General features: G+C 43.1%; 1 protein-coding gene across 2 annotated transcripts in view; it reads right to left on the bottom strand.

The window, feature by feature from the left end:
* Positions 1-23619, bottom strand: part of CAMK1D (calcium/calmodulin dependent protein kinase ID) — a 217509-nt gene that overhangs the window by 108239 nt on the left and 85651 nt on the right. The window contains exon 2 of one of the 2 annotated variants that reach the window (XM_059847498.1): positions 16342-16473. The exons of the other annotated variant lie outside the window; for it this stretch is intronic. Within the exon in view, the coding sequence (XP_059703481.1) occupies positions 16342-16473 (132 nt within the window). The remainder of the gene's footprint in view (positions 1-16341; positions 16474-23619) is intronic. 2 annotated transcript variants of the gene reach the window in all.

Genomic DNA, 23619 nt, shown 5'->3' on the forward strand with positions numbered 1-23619 from the left:
TGAGGGCAGGCATCCTACTGCAGTGATGTCTTGAGCAAGGTGGGACCATTTCCAGCTCCCAGAAAGGAAACAAAAAGACTTGGTGTCCCCACCTTGACTCCAGGTGAGCATATTTGCCTTGCCCATCTGAGCAAAGAGCTCACAAGAAACTGGGCTCAGTGCCCGGTTTCATTCCCACCGTGGGTCGATCAAACATCTGTGTGCTGCCTCTCACCACAGCATTTCAGCCTGTGCTGGTCCCCTGCTCTCTAGGGCATCCAAGAACAGGTTCTAGTACTAATCTAAGGAATTCATACACTGAGTTAAGCTTATCCTATCCCAGGGAGAATTTGCCTTTCTACCAGACTCAGTTGTTTCAGCGATTGCAGTCGGACCCAAAAGGTGCAAAGAGAAGAGATAAAGGATATCTCAATGGATGACCCAGCACCCTGGAAGAGCTTTCTGCAGGTGAGCAGGACACACAGCACGTGTTTGGGCAAAGTAATGGGGTTTTTCTATAGGAAATACTATTAAAGGACATTAGTCCAGGGTGGGCCCTCAATCACCACCACAACCCAAAGGACTTCTAGCAATACCTGTGTTGTTGCCACCATCAGATTTGCTAAAAGACCTGTTTCTTCATCGATGCTTTTTTCACAGGCATTGGTAAAACACTTCCATCTCTTCACTGGCAGAGAAGGATTTTTTGGTACTTCATTGTTTGCAGTGTTGCAGACACAGTGCCAAGATACCATGGTGAGAGATAGCTGTGAACTATAATGCTTAAAGATACTCCTTTGAGGCTAAGAAATGCACACACAAATAGGTTTAGAATATGGTCCATACCACAATGCCCATCATGTCACACAATCCTGGAATCATTATGGACAAGACCTCTAGGATCACCAAGTCCAACTATCAGCCATGTTCATCACTAACCCATGTCCTCAAGTGCCATATTTTTATGGTTTTGAACATTTCCAGGGATGGTGATCAATGACAGCTTGCATGTGGCTTTTCAGTTTATAGTGGACAAATCAGTTGTGTGAAGAACACCATTAACTCCACCAAAGGCATGCAAAAATACTGCAGTTCTTCATGGGACAACACACCCAATCCTACTGAAATAATCTGAGTTAGAGAAGAATTGCCAGCCAGAGACTGGGAAAGAAGGTGTTAAGGTAACTGGTGGGCAGAGACAGCTGTGAAATGGCTTAGCCTTTCCTAAGTCAGAAATACCACAGGCAGATTACAGAAATCACAGTGTTGTCTCCTCGGTGGAGGATGTCTCCTCAGAGCTTTCTTTTCAAGCAGACCGAAGCACAGTAAAGGTCATCACCATTTACAGACAAATCTATTTTGTAACACACGGAGCACACCGTGCCTCACACACAAACCTCACTGCCTTGGATCCGCACAGATCCTCCTGGGCATCTCCCTGCAGAGCAGGAGGACAGGAGGAGCTCAGTCCAGCAGCAGATTTGCCATCCCTGCATCATGCACACGTGGCAAAACAGACCTGGTGGTACAGACACCTGAGTCCCCTCTGTTCTGCAGCCTGAGGGCTCCTTGATCCCTGTTAAACTTTGTTTTGACTCCAGCAATAAATGCTGGGGAAGTTCAAGCTCTTGTGCAAATCTTTCTTCAGCCATGACCACAGCTTTACTTCTGGCCATGAGTCTCGAACACATGGGTGCACCTCTGACAAGATTTGGAAATGGCTTCCTTGAGTGCAAGGATGATCTGGCACATCCCTTTTACTTGGCTTTTTCAGAGCTTACCTGCAAAACTCCTCTGTCCATGAAATACTAAAGGCAAATTTAAACATTCTGTAAGTTTGCAAGGGGGTTCACAGTTCCTGTTCAAATCCTTGGCATTTGTGATCACTTTCAGATTTTTTTCTATTTTAAGTGAGAAGTGCAAAAATATGCAGCAGGAATTAACTGTTTGGGAACCTCTTCAGCATCCAAGCTGGAGAAAGTGTTTTCTTGAACCTTATCTTGCTCTATTCCTTCTCCATTCCCACTTTCTCCTGGATTACTCAATCTCAAAAGCATCCATGTAGCCATGTGTCATGCTTAAATATATTTTCTATTTAGAGTGAAGTGTGAGTGTTGTACCTCCAAGAGAAGGGGGGATTACTGCAACTGTAATGATCCCAAGCAAGGAGCATTTTTGGTCTGTTACAGGTCAGTAACTCCTATTAGCAGAGCTATGGAAAACTTCAGGTCCCGCCACAGCAGACCCCAATGCAGCTTCTTTCATCAGCAGTACAATTCTTCACCATTATCAAAAGCAAAGAGGAGAAAATGTGAGGAAAATTGTTTACAAAACAGCATGACCAACTGCTCACGATGTTCCACTTTATTTTTAATGCAAGGAGAAGCACAGCACTGCAAAGCAGTTTTTAACTCACTGCTTTCTCCCAGCAATACTTTTGGCTTTGTACAACAGTGCCAAGTGCTGATATTTATATAACTCAGTAATGGTTATGATTTTTCTTCAAAAATGTTATTTCAGTGTGGCTATGCTACCACCCAACCAACCCTGATGGACACGTGGCTTCAGGAGGAGTCTTGGAGAAGAGATGGTCTTTCAGGACCCTCAAATGAAAAGTTTAGTCTGGAATAGGCTCAGAAAAAAAATATTTTCTGAGCTTCTTGCTCCACTTTGGAGAAGGGAAACCATGGCCAGGACCAAGCACAAAACCACAGACACCAACATTCTCAGTGGCACCAAATCCTTTAACACCATCTTCTCCCTTGTAGAGTGGCCACAGCACAGGAATGGGCAAGGACTGGCTGAGACTCCTGTGAGGCCAGTTAAAAGTGATGTGAGCTCAAGTACTTATTGGAAAGAAAAGTTAATATACAGGGATTTCCTGAAAACCATATCCAGTACTAACTCCTTCACTATGGCATTGCTATGGAGGTGCTTTAACATGCCACAGTTAGCTTCTGCTTTCTCCTGTTCTTTTATTTAGAGGGGTTTTTTTCATTCCTCCACGCTACAGCATGGTGGTTTCCACCCAGAACCTGTGGGATTCACAGGGTCTGTAAAGGATAACTAAAAAAGTAAATCCATCATTCAGGAGTTTCAAATTAAATTGCTGTGGAGGAGCTGGCTCTGCTACTGGAAAAAAAAATTAAGTACCTGTCTATTCAAAAGGCTGAAAACCATTATTATAAAGCCATTTCCAGAATAAGCTCTTGGGCTTCTGCTCTTTCATTTTCCTAAAAACAAGATACAAATCACCCACAGCAATCAGAGCGCTGATTCCCCCACCAAAACCCCTCCTTTTGCCTCATTTCCATGTATTTCATGTCCTTGGCTATGTGTCCCTGCTGTGTCTCACCCACACAACATCAGTGTGCTCCTAAAATCTACCCCTCAATTAACCAAAACTTATGAGTGGAATAAATGGATTAAACAAATGAAGACAAAATCTGGATTATCACCAGGAATTATTGCCAAATCAAGCCCTCTTTTCAGGATTATCTCACTCTAAAAATGCTTTGTTTTTTCTCCTTTCATGCTCCCCATAAATCCCAGCATGCCATAGGAACATTTCCAGTTACAGAGTAGGCATGAGGAATGTTCAAAACATTCTCCAAGTACCCAAGAATGTCTATAAAGAAGAACCCTGCACTCAATTCTGCATAGTAAAAACGGAGATTCCATTAGACAAGGACCTATATAGGCAGAAGAGTAAAGAAACATGAGATATATTGATATATATATCTATATATAATATTATATATCTATATATAATATAATATAATATTATATATCTATATATAATATACTATTGAGAAATATATACTATATATAATATATTATTGAGAAATACACCCACAAGTAAACAGAAGTCAAACCCTGACAAGTTCCCAGGCAAATGAGAATAATAGAGTATATTTTTTGGAAGGAGTATTTGGGATCCTTTTGCAGTTCTAGGGTAGAAGCAGGAGACTCCCACGAAGCCTGGCTACCTTACTAGCCATGAGTCAAATCCAGTTACCAAGATCTGTGTAGCATAAACAGATGAAATGAGACAGCCCACTTGCTGCAGTGAGTCAGATCAGGTGAGTGACTTTCTCCTTCTAGAATCAAACACAGAGTTTAAAGGTGCTGAAACGCAAAGTGTAGTCCAAAATGAGCCTGAATTTTTGGGCAGTTTGGGTACTGATTTTTTCCTTGAAAAAGGCCTGTTGCTTTTTCACAAGACAGCCTTAAGGAGGTCTCCAAGATGGTTCAAGGCCCAGATCAGCACTGAGCTGAGTGCTCCCTCTCAGGACTGACATTTCTTGGTTTGTTGTTCAGGACTGGGAGAACCATGATGGATTACCTATGACCTGAGAACAATCATCTCCCACATGGATGCTGTAGGCATAATCATGACACAGGAAATTATATAGCTGACTAATAAAATCCATGAGGTCTTCTAATGTCCTCTAGATAGAGGATTTCAGTGGGATCCACATCCCTGTCCTGTGCAGATACTTTTAAAAATGCCACTCAAGTGTGCTTGAGATACAGATGTGACAGTGTCAACACAGGATCACATCTTTAAAACCTGTAAGAATTCCCTGCATGTTAACTGATGCAAAGCACAACCCTCTACACTTGCTGTCATCCTCTTTCTGTTATTTACTAAATCCTCCCCAAACCATCCCACTGATAAGTTTACCTGTATCAGCTACTCTAGGAGTATACACAGCACTAAAATCAAACAAATCTAATTATGTTAAAATAAAATGGTGTAGGTGTTCCAGCTTGAATAGTCATTTAATGCTCAACTAGGGGGAAAGAAATACAGTGAAAGACTGCCAGAAATATTGACATCAATCTTCCATTTCAAGAGCAATTCAGAGTGATTCCAAATATAGTTGGTCCTATTAAGAAAACAGCTCTTGGATAAGAGTGCAAACTACGTCATCATAAGAAAGAAAATCAGAAACATATGCTTCCAATGGTAGGAGGAATTTTAAACAAAGTCAGCAATTCAGCATCCTAATAGTAAAATCAGAGAAAAGAGGGGAGAAAATCTCTATGTGCCAGCCCAATCCTTTCAGGGTGAGGTTTGGTGATGAACTCTTGTCTGGTCTTTCAGTTTCTAGAAGGAAAAACAACTTAATGACACCAGCAGGAGCAAGCCCCACTAGGTAAGACACAGACCATGTTTCTCACCCTCTCACAGGAGCAACCCTTTGGATTCCCTTGTTCCAGTTCTGTGGCTACATGGAGGGAGGAGAGGGGACATGGCCAGTCCCTGGCAGATCCTCTCTCTGCAGGCTGAGGTTTGGCCTCAGCCTCAGCAGCTGAAATCAGCAGCAGCACCAGAGAGCACCCACTGTTCCCAGCCCTAATCCAGAGATGGCACAGAGCTCTCAGTGGGAAAGCCAGGATCCTGCGTGGGCTCAGCCAAGCCTGAGTAAGGAGGACATGAAAAGGAACAACCACCTTTGGAACAGTAAATCCCCACATGGCTGTGCCCCTTTCCTTCGGTGTATCAGTCAGGAGGCACTGAGGAGCAGTCCAGGCTGTGCAGCAGGTCTGCTGTGTGTAAAGCCCTGGGCCCACGCTGCACAACCACACAAGACAAAGCCCTGCAATCCACATGGGTGACCTCAGCTCAGGCTTTCTTTCCCCTTTTGCTTTGGGCCAAGATTCTCAAGGGAGCCTCGAGGAGTCATGTAACCAAGTTCAACGACTTTGAATTTTCCTATTGACCAGAATAGCATGAGATCATATTACCCATGTCTGTTTGTTAATGACGAGTGCTCGTTTGCCCATGCTGCTGCTACATGGCTGGGACGTGTGTGTTGGACACCATAAATGGCAAGGATGATTCCTCCAAGACATAAGCCCTGTGGGACATGCAGGAGTTTCACTCAACAGCAATTTCCCCAGGAACACATAAAAAACACAGAAGGAAAAGTTTCAAAGTTCATAAAAATTTTCTGCTTCCCTCCCACCAACCCCCTTGCTGTAAATATAAATCAGCCAGCCATTACTATTGCTGCAACATAGAAAGGGGAGAACTAGAATTTCTATATAAATGCTGCATTTTTTGGATGTCATATCCATATATTTGTCATGGTTTGCAAAAGAGAGCATATATAAAACACTGCAAAAGTCCTTTTGTCTTTGTTTTCAGTTAGAAATCCCCCATTACCCTCTTGAAAAGCAAAGCTGTGAACAGCCGCTGTTTTCTCTTCTAATTATCAATTTTACAGCAGACATGGGAGTGACCAGATTGCTTTGGTCTGGAGAAAGGTTTCTTGACAAAACATATTATGCCAAATGCTACTGCTGCATGAGAATTCCTCTGCTTTTGGTGGAGGGGAAAAAAAATTAAACAGCTGAGAAACAGCCCCACGCCGATGTGGACTTTTCAAAAGAGTATTTCAGCACAAGGACTTTTCAAACCACTATTTCATCATGAGTTAACTATTGCACTCAGAGCCCAGTCCACCACTGAATCCATTCCAGGGGCCTGCAGGGAATGGCTGCTTAGCTGTAAAGAAATGTAGGTGTGAGTCCAAAAAGGTCGTAGTTTAATCCCTGGTGCATCAGCCAAGACAGGAGATATCCCAAAGGTATGAAGATATTTGAAGCAGGTTGTTATTTTATTTGGTGGGAAGCAAACAGATTATATATAGAAATTTGGGCTAAACTCAGAAGGTGACACTGGTGGTGTGCAGAAATGTGTCTGGCACAGTTCACTGCTGCTTATTTGTCAGTTGGTTGTTTTGGTACCATATAGACCTGTGATACATTTTAGATTATTTGCAAAAGCTTCCTACCAATATCCCTTCTCAAAGTTATTGAACAAACTTTTAAGAAAAAGAAAGAGATTCTGCTATTTATATGTTTAAATGATTGCAAAGAAGAGCCTATTAAACAAAAGAAGGCTTGAATTCAGCTATGTCTACTCTCCTGGACAAAAACATTAAGTCAAGGAGGCAAAAGCATTCCTGTTTAATGTAATGCTCCATAATTTTCATTTGATGAAATAACTGGCAGAGTAAAAGCTGGCTGTCACCTATCCTTAGGGAAATGATTTCATAGTCCACTTACTGATATAAATTGTCAGTATTAAAACTAATCCAAAGGTTTCTGCACTTAGAGAGATTTAAGACCTGGGCAGTATAGCCAGGTGCCTCAGATAGCCAGAGATGTAGAAACATGGATGCAAGCAAGGAAAATGTTAGGCTTTATTTTGAAAACTGATTTGACTAGTAGGCTTAAAGTCCCATAGTTGCAGAAACACAACCCCTTACTAGGGACACTCTTAATTCAGGATAAAAAAGATGTATTCTGATTAAGCCAATGCCTTATGAACATAAAACACAGTTTAAAAATAGAATTTCTGATTTAAAAAATATAATTAATGTTTAATATGGAATAAAATTATCATCAGTATATCCTTGGTCAAACTGACCACCAGGGCAGCCCCCAGACTAAATGAGTGTTTTATATTTCTGCCTTTGTTAAAAGATAAATTCTGTACATACAAATTTCTTTTTTTACTTTTTTTTCCCTTAAAAACTCTTACTGAACACAAACAAGGTGTTGTATGAGTAAGCATTGCAAGAAAAAAAACGTGTGTCACAGTTGACAGTTGCAGACTTAGTTGGTCAAAGAGCAATTAATTTATGCAGCTGTCAGATCAGGATATTTAGGATATATTCCAAACACAGAGGTTGCTGTCAGGTTTAACCTGATGCAGCAGAACGTGGGACAGAGTACAAATATTTCCCTATTTTATTATAGTCAGAACCAGCTGCCTTCTGCCAAACTCTGGTTTAAGACACCTAGAACTGTTACCTTAATGAGACACAAAATTTAATCGTGATTCATCTTCAATAAATGAAAACAGGAGGTAAAAGTTGCCAACAGAGTGGTTTTAAATTCACACTGGAGTCTCAGAAAAATCTGCCCACTGATAACATTACTGTCTAATTTCAAATAATGAAGGCCAAAAAAGCTTTTTAATATGCAACTAAGAGCAAAAAACTGCTTTGGACAAGGAGTACTCCAGAAAACTGTCATTTCTGATAAGATTTCTGTTTCTGCCTTCTTGAACTGACACTTTTGGAATACTTGTTTATCCTCCCTGTACATTCTGATCCACTTAGAAATGCATATTTAATGATTTCTATAGCAAGTGAGGTTTGAGCTTAGATGCAGCTGTGTACCTGGAGGATGCTTCCAGCTGGCCAGATGATTCTTACTTGTTCTCTTTATGCAGTGCTTCACAAATGATAACTCTGCTTCACCACTCCAATAGTCCAGTGTTTTATGAGTTACTGATATGGATTTTAATAGCATGAAAGTAAAACAAAGGATTATCCATTGAGTTGCTTGGACTACTCATCTAAAAACTTACCCATCACCAAAATATGGTTACCCTGAGGTTAGAAACCAGCTGGTTCCCAGCAGCACATCACAACAGCTTATTACCAAATACTGAATTCTTCCAGTTCATGTTTCAAGAAAAACATAGAGAATAGAGGCAAAATGCAACAGGTTGATAATATTTAAACAATCTTCACTTCCCTAATGTCATGAGACATTTAAACAGCTTTTGTACTTCTTCCAAATGAAGAAATGACTTCCATGGAAAAGAAACCAAACCCCTTATTTTTGGACAAAACATTCCAGATTACCTATAAAGAGTCTTGGGAGAAAAAACAGAAGAGGAACTACTTTGCCTAATGAAGCCACCCAGGAGTACATTGAGTACATCCTCAGCTGCTTTTATGCACCAAGACATCCTTGAAGTTTTGAACTGCAAGCACTAGAGAAAATGCTGTCCCTACTACCCAAGCCATGTGCTTGCAAATGAGGTAACTCTTGGGTTTAAATAAGTGGGTGAACAGACCTTATGAATCCAGATTTAAAGCTGAGTCATTTATCAAACTTTTAGATCTTATTAAAAAAACTTTATGCATCTTAACAAGTCTTCCCTTTTAGGTAACAAACAAGGCAATATAATCAGACATGAAACACAGTCACAACTTTCTTTCTGAGAATTAGATACTGGAAAATAGGTCACAGATTCTCATTCTTCAGCTAGGAGCTCTGAGAGGACCCTGGCTTTGTTATTCCACCTGTGCAAGGGTCACAGCACCAATCCTGCCAAAGTTCAGGAAGCATTTAGGCAATGCTCTCAAGCACCTGGTGTCACTCTTGGGGTGTCCTGCACAGAGCCAGCAGTTGGACTCAATGGTCCTTGTGGGCTCCCTTCCAGGTCAGCATATTCTGTGATTCTCTGTGGCACAGAAGCAGACACCACCTAAGGCTGACATTCTAAACTAAAACTCATTCTGCTAATTTGGACCCTTCTTAGAACTCTTTCAGAAATCAGCAGTTACTTCCTTGAATTATTTCAAAAGTTGGAGCACTGAGTGACAATGTGCTTCCATGTCCTCCTTCTAACATGGATATGACATTTTTTGAGATGAGTCACAGTGTGGGGTGACGTTGGATGACAATAGTTCAGCCAGGGAGATCTGGTAAACCACCACCACCACCACCCAGGAGAGAGGACAGCTGTGTCACCATCCAGCAATTACAGTGAAATGACTTATCACTCTGTAACCTTCTTGGAGGAACACAGCAGTCTGGGAGTGCAGGTGTGAGGTCAGGCTGAGACACAGAAAATGCCACACACCATCCCTGAAGCCTGACCCAGCACACTGCACCTGAATGGAACTGTGCAAGACCAGAGAAGATACAGAGGATTCTGTGATTACCACTTCAGAGGAGATTTTTCTCTTCCACTTAATGGATTTTAAGGATTTTTTAAGATGCCTTGATCTGTTTCTCAATATCTGCTTACATCTAATCTAGCATGAAATGCAATCCAGGTAGCCCTGCCTGCAAGTCTTCCCCTGCAAAGTTTCCAGCATCTTAGTGATGAAGAATGGTGTCAGCCTTGTTTCATGTTTCACATTTTTTTTTCACTGGGATGAATTCTTTGCAGCAAAACTATTTGCTTAACAGAGAGCCAAGTGTGAGTGCCAAGGCAGAGCTGCCCTGTGCCATACCCACATTTAGAGGGTCAGATTCCCCTTTGCCTGAAACCTGAGAAGGACAATTCATCCAGTCTGCCTCTCCTTGATCCAGGAGATGATCTCATGGTTTAGGCTGATGTCAGCCTCCAGGCATGCCCAACTGTCCCCCTACCCCGAGTTTTGTAGCTCCTGGCTCCTTTCCAGCCTGCCTGCCTCCCTAGCAGGGATTTCTGCAGGAGTGCACAGCTGTAAGGGAGGCTCCACAGACAGGCACTGGGGGTCCCTCCAGGCATCCAGATCAGCCAAAAAGATCTATGGGGGCAATGATGAAGCAAATCCACACATGATGCCAACAAATACATTCTTGGAAGGGCCCTACACTGACACCAGTGACACCAACATCATTAATGGTACCAGTGGCTATCCCACCCCAGCTGGTGGCTGTGTCTCAGCACCCTGAGCCATCCTTGGGGATGCAGGACCTAACTGAGGAGCAGGTTTTTGGGATGTCCTGGATTTGCAGTTGGCAGAGCTTGGAGCATGGCAGCACAGGGAGAGCAGAGTCAGCCTTCTGTCACCCCAGAGCAACTGCAGTGGCATGAGCAAGCCAGGTTTTAACAAGTAAATCTACATAAAAGCTTTCTCAGAGAGTGATTACTTAATATAACAACCAGCTGTCTCTTCAATTCTTGCTGAGGCAGCTGATCTTCTCACCATTATTCACAGAGGAGAAAAACAGGAAAAAAAAAAAAAGGCAGCAAGCCTGTTTTGTCTATAGAATAAGCAAAGCACCAGAGAAATTATGATACCTGACAGACAGACATGTCAAGTGGCTTTTTTTGGTTTCTCATTTCCTATCCATCTATCTATTTCTTGACAGGAAAAAAGAGCTCTTACTGCTGGGGTGCAAAGAGGTAATTAGTCATTAACCCCTTAAGGGTCAATTCCACAGCTTTTTGTTCCTCAGCTACACAATCTAATTACCATCACTTTTATGTTAACACTTATCCACCACAGGATCTGAATGTCTCCTCTTTAGTTCAGCTGGCCCTGTACTCTGCTGTGTAGCCTTGGACAGAAAAACAATAGGAGAACATCAGTGGGCACCAGGAGAGCCTCCAGACTGGGAAAGTGGAGTGTGGGACCACCCAGGCCTGCCAGGGCAGTACTTTTTGACCTGAACAAAATCATGGCTTGAATAGATGGATTTGTCCCCCAAAGTCAATCAGAAATATTCATCTGAATTAATTAAATGCCTGAATTTATGTTAGGGCACATTAAACTTCTGCATGGCCAATTTTATTCAGAATTAATGTAGCCTTTGATTCTGAGTTAAATTGCACAGAAGAGTTTAATAAGAGGTAACTAATGGGTTTCAAAACTAAATTTGGATTCCTCTTCCTGGAGGCCATCGAGTCAGCTCTGGAGGGCTGGGGCATAACAGAGATAAGAATCTGGGACAGAGAGGTTTTACAAGAAGTTTGTCAGTGGGCTGCTGAAAAGGACCAAAGAGGTACAATTTTTAAATTACCCCTGCAGCCTTCATGTAAATCTTGAGAAGGGGTGATTTTTCCACATTTGTTATCTTTAACATGAGGAGCAGCCTTCCCTCCTGGCATGGAGCAAGGGGCTCCTTTCACCATCATCTGATTTATGGGAGAGCAGGAGCTCCCACAATTCCATCCACATCAGGAAAGCTTTTCATTGCTGTTTTTTGTTTAGTTTTACTTTGGGTATAGCCCTGACCTCCCAGGCTTTGCAGAAGGACACCTCCCCTCCTCTCTCCCTGCTCTATCCCAGCAGCAGCTCCTGGTTGTAGGTGCAGGCATATAAGGAGTGAGGCAGTGTCTGGGCATGAATCACTGCCTGAACCTCCTGTCTCCTGAGGAAAAGGGGATGGAAGGCACTGGCAGAAGTTTAGCTGACCTGCTGGGAACATTTCACTCTGTTTAACAGGAAAAAAAGCCTCAGAGCTCGGTAAGGCATGGATTTGATTTGTAATAAGGAATTTAATGATGCCTCTTCCAGAGGATCTAGGATAGTAAAGAGGTGGGGGGAAAGGTAAGAGATACCTAAATAGCTTAGAATTTTTTTTTTAAATCCCTGTTCAGCAGAAACTAGCTAAAGCAGAGTATGATTTGCTAGCTAGACATTATTGCTTAACAAGACACATGTGCACATTACTGCCATTAAGCAATCAATAAACCTGGGTGCAGGGCTGCACACAGTTTATTGTTCCTCCTCTTGCTTTGCTCTGACTCAGCACTGAGTCTGTCCAATTGGGCAGGTATTACCCAGGCAGCAGAGACTTTCTTGTGATAAATAGTGGTGTAGCCAAAGGGAAAAAAAAAAAACAACCCAAAACCAACCTTACAAGCAAATCAGGCATGTTTTTATCTATCTGGCCTATAAGCTTTTTTTTTCCTCTCTCTCTTTAACTAGAATCTCAGGCTGCTGCTTCTCTGCAGTCCCACTCTTCACACTCTGCACTGCCTTCAAGAACCCGTCTAGCAGAGGACTCCTCTTCCAGCGTGTTCACACCTGCACAATTACCATAAGTGGAAGAAATTTCCTCTATTGTACAGCAAACAATGGAAAGGATTGCATTTCTCTTTCTGCTCAAAACCAGAACACAGTTGCTTTCAGGGCAGGTTATGAAACTCTCCCCCCCTGTAATTCAGAAAAAGGCCGTGTCACACAGAGGTGACTGTGTGCTGCTGTTCCCCACAGCCAGTCAATGCAGCTGTGACTGTCCTGTTCTAGAGATCCCATTTTCTTCCTCAAACACATTCTAAGCATGTTTTCCACATGTCCTAATGTCTTAATTGAAGATAAAAAGAAAACTCCCCTCTTGACGTGGTACCAAGCACAGTGGGATTCTCACCCTTCTCTAAAACATCCAAGCGAGGGGAGCTCAGCCTCCTCACCAATTTCACTGAATTACTGCCTGAAATTAGGCACATGCTTAAATGCTTTGTCAGGCCCAGGCTCCTGGATTAACTGCAGACTCAGTCTCTCCCAGCGAGCTCCTTCCCACTCCGTCCCCACCCATCCTTGTCTTCAGGGAATGTTGCCATGGATTTCCATGGGACACAAGAGTCCATATTGGAAGAGCCCCGTTAAGGTTGCTAGGCATAAATATTGACTTAACGGCTCTTCCGCCTTTTTTCTTTTTTAAGAACAGATTTGTTGGCCATGGCTGGAAAAACAGAATTATGGAGTATGCATGATTCACTCTGGCACTCTCACAGACATGCAGATCAGTTGGCTGGCAGCTCCTCTGTTCGCAGAACATCGCTCCTGAAATGTGTCATTTTGTTTTGGCAGCCCGAGCGTCCAAGCCCACAGACAGAGATAAAATCTCCTACCTTCCATGTACCTCTCATGGGAGCCACTGACCTTAGCTGCACTGAATATTGGATTAATGCTCCCAACAGCTTTTCAGTCCAGACACACAGAAGGACTGACAGAAGTTTTGGTTTCACGCTAAGAGCCCGGCCCAGAAACCTCCCCTCTCACATCCACTCTGCCGACACAGGAGAGGACAGGAAAGCAAATGCAGGTAAAACTGTTTATTCAAAAGCCTTTTCAATAAGGGCTGTTTCACAGCCAATAATTCCTGTGACAGAAGGAAAGCAGCAGAGTTGAGAGGGGACCCAAAGCTTTTAGTCACTGGATTCGTGTTGTCATCACTGGTACTCCATGCTCAGACTTTTAATCCTGACTGGAAAAAATGCTCCTCTAAACATTGCTTCAACACACAGCATCATTCAAACCCTCTCCCATATTGATTCTGCCAGATCTGAATGATTTGGCAGGACTGGCAGGGGCATGAACTTTTATGAGGGTACAAAGTATCTGGGACACTGTGGGCATTGATCCTGGACATGCCAGCACAATCTCTGACTATTCCTAAACACCTGCTCACCACATACAGGGGCATGAGCAGCTCACCTGAGAGCAGCCTGATGCTGCAGGGATTCGGGATTTCCTACCAGACCTCAATTTGATACACAACTCAAGAAGAGTTGTCACATTTCACAACACTTGGCAGAGGTCTGCCAGAAAGCACAGAGCTTGTCAGAAGGCAAACCGAGTTCTAATGATTGAAGATAGGAGGAGAAAGTCCAGTGTAAGACAAGAGATCCTTCTCTGAAGGATCTCAAATAGAATTCTCTGAAGGATCTCAAGGAGTTTGTCTTCATTCTAGCCAGGCAGGGTGTCTTTGGGACTTTTATCCCATCAGAGTTTAAGCACCCTCAAAAGACACAATGCAAAACCAGGACCAACACCTGTGCATATTTCTATCTGCTTTGCATCCATCCTCTGTGTCTCTACACCTTCCCCTCGGGGAACAGGGACCAGCTGGTGCTGCCAGGCATCCTCTGTGCACATCCTCCAGATGAGGTGGTTCAGTGCATGGTACATTTAAGGCTGTGGCACCTCACAGCTCTGCAGGGAAGCCCAGGGCTCTGGGGTCCCACCCATTCATTAGACAACACAAGAACCAGCCATTCCCACTCGGTGTTAAGCTACAAGAAACAAAAGCAAGGGCACTTAGATGGAGCTTAGCAACAGCTGCTCAGGATCCATTCAACCACTCTCAAATCTATTTTTACTGACAGCTTTTGAAGCAGAGAATTCATTAAACAGAGGAACAGGTTGATATCCGTTCTCCTCAGCTGTAGGCAGAATTTAGTTTGTTATTTTCTAATTGTTTCCTTGGTGGCACATACAAATTCAATACTGCATCTGCAAGAAAGGATGTCTATTTTCAGGATAAAGACAATGACAGGCAAAGTTTGTATTAGCAACAGCTTAGTAGACGACACCAGGAGATAAAAAAGGGGCATTTTCTTTTAAGGTCCTAATGTGCACAGGACAAGAGATTGAGTAGATCTAATTGCATGAAATTGAGGCATTTTCTGCCCACTCACTCTCCTGCCCTTGCAGCTGGAATAGCACAGCCTGGGTGCTGCCTCCTGCTTTCTCAGGAAGTTGTTTGCAGGGAATAGAAATGTTTCTCAATGCAGAAGCAAGAAATAACCTGAATGATTTCTCTGCTCTGCCAGTTCAGGATCAAGGCTGATGCAAGTCAGTTCTTACTGCACATGGATATTTTCCCCCTTACACCCCAGAGGAGTACCAGGGGACAAACTCATCAACACAGGAACTTTCAAGCTGTGGTTATTGGCCATTATTGCCTGATTACAGACATGGCAGTGGTGGAGTTTTATGACAGCTCCTCAATAACACCACACAGCAAGACAACATGCTGCTTTTGTCACTGGGTTTGCCTTGTACTGACACAAGGTGGGCTCAGCAATAGGAAGGAACTGCTACAAATAGTTGTAGCTGTTTGGAGCCCCATTTATGTCTCTCCACTGAAAAGGATCCCCTCTGCCAACTGAGATGTCTGAATTTGCCCTTGAGCCAGCTCCTTTGACTTAGGCTGGCTGAGCTCTTTATCCAGTTAGTTTTTAGGATCTGTTTTGTCACGTGGTGCCCAGATGATCAGCCACCACCTCTGACATGACCAAACACTGGGGCAAGAAGTCCCACTTGGGATGGAAGTGCAGCAGGAATAAGAATGTCCCAGTCCAGTGCAGAGCAGTTCTGTATAACTGTGCTACCTTTAACTCAATGAGAAGGTACTTTTAGAAGTTTAAAACACACTACATGAATCAATCCTAAAGTAATCAATCTCTTTCTGTTTCCCAGAATGAAAGTCAAGGGTGATAAGTTCAGATCCAAATGTCTCAAGTCAGGTGAGATGAATCTCACCTTCAGAGCATAAGATGAGGAAGAGGTAAGGATCAAACCTCTAATAACTACAATGACTCCATAACAATTGTGAAATTCCTTTTTCTTACCCATGTATTCCAGCCAAAGTAAGGGAAAAACCCACATGTCCCTTCCAGAAGTACAGAGGTACCACTCATCTTTATGGCACGGGTTAACACCATCTCCTATGCCAATCCATGGCCTGTCATCATTTTGGAGCAATTAAACAGACTGTTTTAAGCATTTAAAAATTACAACCCTGCTCCTGCTCTCCTCAAATCCTGTGACACAACTGCTGACATTCTTAGTGGATAAAGTCTTTTTATGGCATTGACACTTACTCTAGCCTCACTCCTTTCCCATTTTGCAGTTATGTGGCTGCATTAAAATGAAAGAATAGCATTTCTCAAAACATTTTCAGCACCATTTAAATTTGCACAATCTTGTCTGCCTGTGATGGGGTGAGCAACTTTTCAGTCACATTTGTCAACCACTGTTCCTCAGATGCAGGAGTCTAGCTGAAGCAAAGGGGCAGAAATGAAGGTCTGGTACTCACTTTCTCAGCACTGCAATTTCATTCTCTATGCTGCTTTCCTTTCCCTTCAGTGCCTTCTTGGGAATGCATTTGACTGCAAAGAGTTTCCCACTCGCCCTCTCTTCAGCCAAAACAACTTCAGAGAATGCACCCCTGGAAGAAGAGAAGAAAAACCCTGGTTTAAAGTGGTGTTTTTCCTTTGAAACCTGTTAACTGAAACACAGCCATTGAACATAGTTCTTCCGGTGTCTTTTGGAAGCTGCTCTTGTTAAACACAGAAATGACATTGCAAACATCTTTCTTTGCCTTTACAAACATATGGAGACATTCACACTGATGCAGTGCATTAAAGGCTTACCAAACACAACCATTTTAATAAAGAACCATCATCCAGCAGAGATATGAGCAAAGCTTGAAAATGAGAAAGTACCATTTCTGTACACAGGGGCATGGACCATAGCCTGGCTGCTGACTTGGTGGATGATGTATTTTTCCCCTTTCTGAGATTTTTGGAGGTTTAACTCACAAAGCAGCCCAATGTCCCCAGGACTAAGAGACACACCAGTGTCAGGAGAGCTCCTGGTTCCTCAGACACCACAAGAGGTCAGGACACCCACTCTGGTCCTCCCTGGGCTGCCCAGGGCTTCTCCTCTCCATTGGATCAACCCTGACTCAGGCTGCATCAGAAGAGTTATTCCACAGCACAAACTGATGTGTGTAACCACTAAAGCCAAAGAATTGGATTTAATCACAAGTCCAAACATTGGCCTTAGTAGCAGCCTCCTATGGTTACCCTAAGAGGGTTACACAAATAAAGAAACATCATCACAGCAGCCAATTGCCAAGAATGGGCAGTGCCTCTCCTTCCTTGGGTTCTTTCATAACAGTGTATTATTTCTTGTACTGTCAGTGCTTCCTCCCAAGCTTCAGGACCTAACCAAGCAGAGGCCAGGAAAACATCACAGTCAGTGCTATGGACACATTTTCTTGGTTCCCAGATTTTTTGAGCATTTGAGCATCGTTCAGACTCTGCCACTCTGGACAGACTGTGCAGCAGTACATTAGGACCATCCTTGTATTCTGGAACTTGTTACTGGTTTAGGAGCAAGGTACTGGGCCAGAGAGAGCATTGACCTGATGAAGAACAGCAAATAATTTTTCCTACTCACTAAAACCCCCTCCTGAAGCACCCACTTGGTCCAAGAGAGATCAGATCCAAGGGCTTTTCTAACCCAATGACAGCTGAAGGATCAGGGTGAGCAATCTGGTCTAATAGAAGGAGTTTGGAACTATTTAATCCTTACAGTTCCTGTCAACCCAAAGCATTCCTTGATTCTTTGATTCTATGAAGGTTTGTGTTTTATTTATAAGAAAGAAAAACAGTCTTTCCTTTGTTATTTCCCCTCATCAGCAGATTGTTCTGCTCTCCTACACAGCTCACTCTGATAAATGCTCAGGAGGGTGCTGAACAAACCCAACCATGCTCCAGCCTGCTCTTAAAAGGTTAATCTTTGGTCACAGCCTCATCTGGCTACCACCAACTTTCTCTGGCTTTCATTCCTGACAACTGCTGCTTATCGAGATGTTTTGTGGATAAACAAAAGAATTTCCTTTTCTGGACAGGCTCCTCCTTTTTAAGTCATGCACTTGGATGACACAGCCAGGCTGCTGTGACCTCACCAACAGCTCCTGAGTTGCAAAACAGCCCCGTGAATCACAAATTGGATAAGAAAAAGGAAGAGGCTTCTGCTCTGGAAACAAAGTACCTGTTTACCCAGAAATGCTTTTGTAGCCAGCAGATAGGGAAACAGTGATAGTGAAATTGAGGAAAAGAGACTTTTGCATGCCGTTATACCGCAGATGTTTGACAGCTTGTCCACATGGGGCAGTGATCCTCTGAACCAAGAAATGTTTTGCCTCATTTTCACTAGAAAGGACAGACTATGGCTATATTTATGCCACTGGGAGTAGCAGAATGATTCCTTTTTCTGCTTTGTGAATAATCCACCACGGCACATCAGAGCATCACAGGCTCCAATTTAGGGTCCTCACAGCTGATCCAAGTGGTTTGCACAAAAAAGCCACCCAGAGTGTTTTTAATTGTGTCCTTTCCTTTCCTGTTATCGACAGCCCTAGCCATTCAATTTGCCAAATAAGGTTTTCATCCTGACCCTCATCCTTGGGACAGCCAGACCAGAACTGCAATAAAACCCTTTTGCAGGAAAGCCCTGAGACCTCTGGGTCTTAACCCAGCTTTGGTTGCAGACCAGAGCACTCAGAAACTCACAGGGCTGCTCCCAGCTGTATTTCAGGAACCCCTCAAGTCCCATCTGCTTAAGCTTTCAGCACAGCACCTCACTCCAGCTGTGTCTTGAACAGGCTCCTTGCCCTCAGTTAAATGGTGTTGGAAGCTGCAATATTCTCACCAGTCCTCTGCTGATCACACAGCTCTCCCAGTGTTTATGATATTATAAAAATACAGGGAGCTCCCATCCCAGTCTGCATTTCATTGCTGATCTCAGACAACAAAACAGAGGAAATCCCTTTATTTCCCCTCTACACAATATAGTTAACTTGGTGAAGCACCTCTTTTTCAGCTGGCTCCATCATTTCTCTGGATTTCTTCCTCCACTTATCAAGACAGACACGGTTTCCCTGGTTGGAAAGAGCCTCTATGAATTTAAATGAATTTTTTCTGTGGAGCTCTGCAATACTCATGAAACCCAATTCCCTATCTCCTTAACAACCTTTCTCATTACAGCATGAAATAACCTGAAGCTCAGCTGAAGTGCTTGGTCCCATGTCAACCCCAGGCACAGACAGGGTGCTTTTTCACCTTGATTTTTATATGAGGCCATGACATGAAATTGTTAATGCTGGGAAGAGCAATGGGCAGTGGGAGGGGGAGAGCTGGGGTGGATCTGCTGGGAAGGCTGGAGGGAGATGTGAGGAGGCAGAAGTGAGGCAGTCTGCATTATTCTGTGCACTTCATCCACTCCTGTGCTCACAGAACAAGGGAGGGGGACAAAGCAATGAGTCAATGCACAAAAGGAAGAGGAGTGAAGTGCTGGAAGGAAAGAGAAGGAAGGGAACAGATGCAGAGAGGGATCAGAGTGTTAAACAGAGACTCGGCAAAACAGGGCAAGAAGAAAGAAAGGGTGGGAGGGAGCACCAGCAAGGGAGAGGCAGCAAAGATACTCCTGGAGTCTGCTGGAGTCAGGGAAGAGTCAAAATATGAATAGATGGGCAAGCAATTATCATAGTTTCAAACATGCAGCTGAATTCATCCACCCCTAATGGCACAGTCCAGCCTCCACTAAACCCCTCTTGACTCAGGCATGAATAGGTAAATATCAGAGAGAAAGTCAGAAAGACAAGGCTGCTCATTTTCTTGCTAACAGCAATATATCCTCCAGCAAATCCCCAACTTCTCAAAAAATCTCCCCAGAACTACCAGCTCAGCAGGCTTGCTAAAGATTTTTTCTCCTCAAAAGGAATTAATAGTTCCTTTAAAATCATTATATTAATGAAAAAAGCAATTCATTTCTAAGAATTAATTACAATTCTTTATTGAGATTTAAAATGTAATTTTGTAATGCCAAGTTTTAGGTAGAAGTTTGGGGTAGGAAAATATTGAATTTTACACCATCAACATGACAGGACTTTTATATGAAAAGGCCTTGGCTTCCATTAAACATCATCAAGCAGTGTTGTGTGATAAAAATGAAAAAAAAAATATCATGCTGTGATATAGATTTTTTTTTTTAATTGGAAAAGAGGTTAACTAGCTAAAAATTATGATTGTGAATGTGTTTTCAATGGTTGGGATGCACCATTCCCTTCAGCTGGGAAGAAGGAAAATTTCCAACACGCCCAGGGACAAAGTCTTCACCTCTCTGAAGAGGAGCTTCCAAATCCTTCAAGAATTTTCCTTCTCCTGCCTGCAGATGATAGCAAACAAGCAAGCATGGCTTTGAGGAAGTAGGACAGTGGTGGAAATGGGTAAGCAAGAAACTTCTGCAAAATGAAACCACTTTTAGCTGCCAAAATCCGTGTGCAGCAAGAACCTATTTTTGAAAGTTTTGACCATATTATCATTTACCCTGAGGAGCTGCTCTTTTCAAACTTCTGATTAAGGCATGGAATAATTTCATTATTTAGATCACTTCCATATGAATTAGGAACAATGTAAGGGAAAAAAAGATGTTAAAGGACTTGACAGTGACATTGAGATAATTGCAAATTCTAGAGGGTGCTTAAGATGTTTTGACTCCTCCTCCCTTTGCAAACACCTGGACTGTGCAGTATCCTATGAGATGCCAAGTTTTTAAAGTTTTGATTCATTTAAATTATTTCTGATGCATTATTTATCTTTTATATAGATGTAAAAATTATAATTTCAAGGTTAACACTGAAATATGAACATTATTCATATCCAAACAGACTGGATTTTCAGTGAGAAAGTGGCTGTAAGGCTAGGCTATCCTGCAGATCAAAGCAAAATAAAGAACTAGTCTTTCCTTCTTCTGTTGGAACTATAACTTATTATGAACATTTAATTTCTGAAATACAATGAACAGCATATACTGTGACAGCAAATCTGTTCTCATTCAACAAAAAAATGGTTGTGACAAAAATATGGACAAAATGAAGACAAAACTGATGGAGGGACAGAATTAATTTTTCCATTCAACCTCAATGTTGAGCAGTTTTCCACTGCATTAGCAGGTGCTCTGTCACACTAAGTCAACACACATAGCCAGGAAACAGATTTCACATCTTTAGGCTGCATAGAGCTAATGTTCTTAATTGTTATACAATTGGCTTCCCATGTGTACTTTGCCCTGGCCAAACCAGGGGGAAAAAAAATTGAACACTCAACATCTGAAAAATATACCATGTCCATCCTCCCTGAGACAGAAAGTCTGACTGAATCAAAGGGAGACAAATCAAACTAAAGGTCATTTTCATAGTGGGGCTTTGGCAACCACACTTAAATTCTGCTCCTTGGCTCTCCAAAGAAAGGTTACTTTGGACTGCACCACAAACAGAGGGGGAAAAGTCTTTTTTTAGCATTTTCACAGCTTCTTCCATGGGCCTTAAGGAGTTAACTGCAGGATGAGCTCAAGCTCTGTGTAACACACCAGGGGGGTTCTGGTCCTGCAGACCACTTTTCTACTAAGTCACTTTTCATGGTCTCTCTTTTGGCTTTTTTTTTTTTTAATTTTCTATTCAGTTGTTTTTGTAAACCTCCTCACTCTCCTCACACATCATCCAGGTGCATCCCAACACAAACCCAACTAAAGCTGGAAATAAAGATTTTTATTCCAAAGCCATGTCCATCAGTGTTCTGACAGCTGCAGGAAAATGAATTTACAATTTAACTTCCAATAGCTTGGTGATGTCTGAATGCAAAGTTAACAACACAGAAGTGTGGAGAGGGTTTTAGCCAGCCAAGAGGAAAGGAGAAGGATTTTGGGACTGTGCTACACATGGTACAGAAACCAAATTCTCTACATATTCCCAAGAACAGAATATAAATTCTTGCAAAAAGCTGATTAATCTGGTGACAGCCATCTATGCTTTAGAGCACAAATACTTTTTCTAGCTATTTTCATTCATCAAACACAGAGTTCCAACCCTGCAGCCCCTTCTATGGCAATGCTTCCTCTGCCTGGGCAAGAGCACAACAACTGGGATCACTGTATTAACACCGGTATTTTTAGCCTCCCTACTCATTTAATTTCCACTAAGCCTCCCAGCCACAACTGAAAACGCTGTTTCCTACCTTGGGGCCCCATGAGTGCCTGCTCTAACAGCAGACATGGCCCTGCCCTGGGCAGTGTCTGACCCCAGCTCCCCTCTCCAGGGCTGATCCCAATCCCTGCCCGCAGTGATGATCCCATGGAGGTGTCTGATGCTGCAGCCTGGGGCTGCTCTTATCCCACCACAGACGATGAACAGCACTTCCCACTGTGCCACAAAGCTGTTGCTATATCCTGATGGACACTCCAGCAATGGCAAGAGGCACAGATACTCTTTGCTGGGTGCTCCTTCAGCAAGAAGCTCCTTTCTGGAACACTCACACCTTTCCCTGTGCCCTGAGCCATTGCCCCACGGCCATTCCCTTTCTGGAACACTCACACCTCACTCTGTGCCCTGAGCCATTGCCCCATGGCCATTCCCTTCCTGGAACACTCACACCTCACTCTGTGCCTCAAGCCATTGCCCCATGGCCATTCCCTTTCTGGAACACTCACACCTCACTCTGTGCCCTGAGCTATTGCCCCACAGCCATTCCCTTCCTGGAACACTCACACCTCACTCTGTGCCCTGAGCCATTGCCCCTTGGCCATTCCCTTTCTAGAACACTCACATCTCACTCTGTGCCCTGAGCCATTGCCCCTTGGCCATTCCCTTCCTGGAACACTCACACCTCACTCTGTGCCCTGAGCCATTGCTCCATGGCCATTCCCTGAGCACTTTGTCTTGTCCAAGGTGTCCTAAAACCACTGTGGGGTTGCAGTGAGCAGCCACAGCATGAAAGGACCCTGGAGTCACCATGTCCAGGGGTTGGGCAGCACAAAATCCCCAATTCCAGACTTTTCTTTCCAGCCATTCTGCTGCTTCCTCTTTAACAAAAGGTTTAGGAGGAGGTAACCCCATCAGCACCCAGATCTCTGTTGGGGTTTATAGCCATGACCATAACAGAGTCACCCAACAATGTCACACTCCAGGCAGAGCTTCTTTATTCACCTCCTCTTAAACCAGCTGGGTTTCCACTTACCTTTTCAGTCTGCAACAGAATGAGCAGCACAAAACTTTGATCTTGTGTAGCCACCAAGAGTTTTCCTATTTGTTTGGATTCAACTTCTGTTTTTTGTGGCTGCTATTGTCTACAGTTACAACAGCTTAATGTTTTGACAATTGTCACCAGAGTCAGCTGCAAGAATTTTAATGCCCACTTGTGGCATATGATTTCTTTTAGTTTAGCTGTTCAATATTTAATAATCTCAGGGAAAGCAAAAAATAAAAGAGCCCACCCACTAAAAGAACTGGCATTAAGATTGGAAATCCATGTCAGCTACTTAAAGGAAAGTTACTTAGAGGAAAGAGACTTCTATGAAGCCAGAAAACACAGAATTGAAGTTGCACATCATAAAGCATGAACTTATGACAGTATAGTCAAGGTGGACAGCCCTGGACCCCCTTCATCAGAAGGCAGCAACCCCCTGAGAGGGCAACAGTGATTTTCACTCAAGGGAAACATCCCTGGAAATGATGGGAACCATTCTGTAG

This window comes from Haemorhous mexicanus, chromosome 5 (assembly GCF_027477595.1).
Source record: "Haemorhous mexicanus isolate bHaeMex1 chromosome 5, bHaeMex1.pri, whole genome shotgun sequence".
In the NCBI taxonomy this organism is placed as follows: Eukaryota; Metazoa; Chordata; class Aves; order Passeriformes; family Fringillidae; genus Haemorhous; species Haemorhous mexicanus.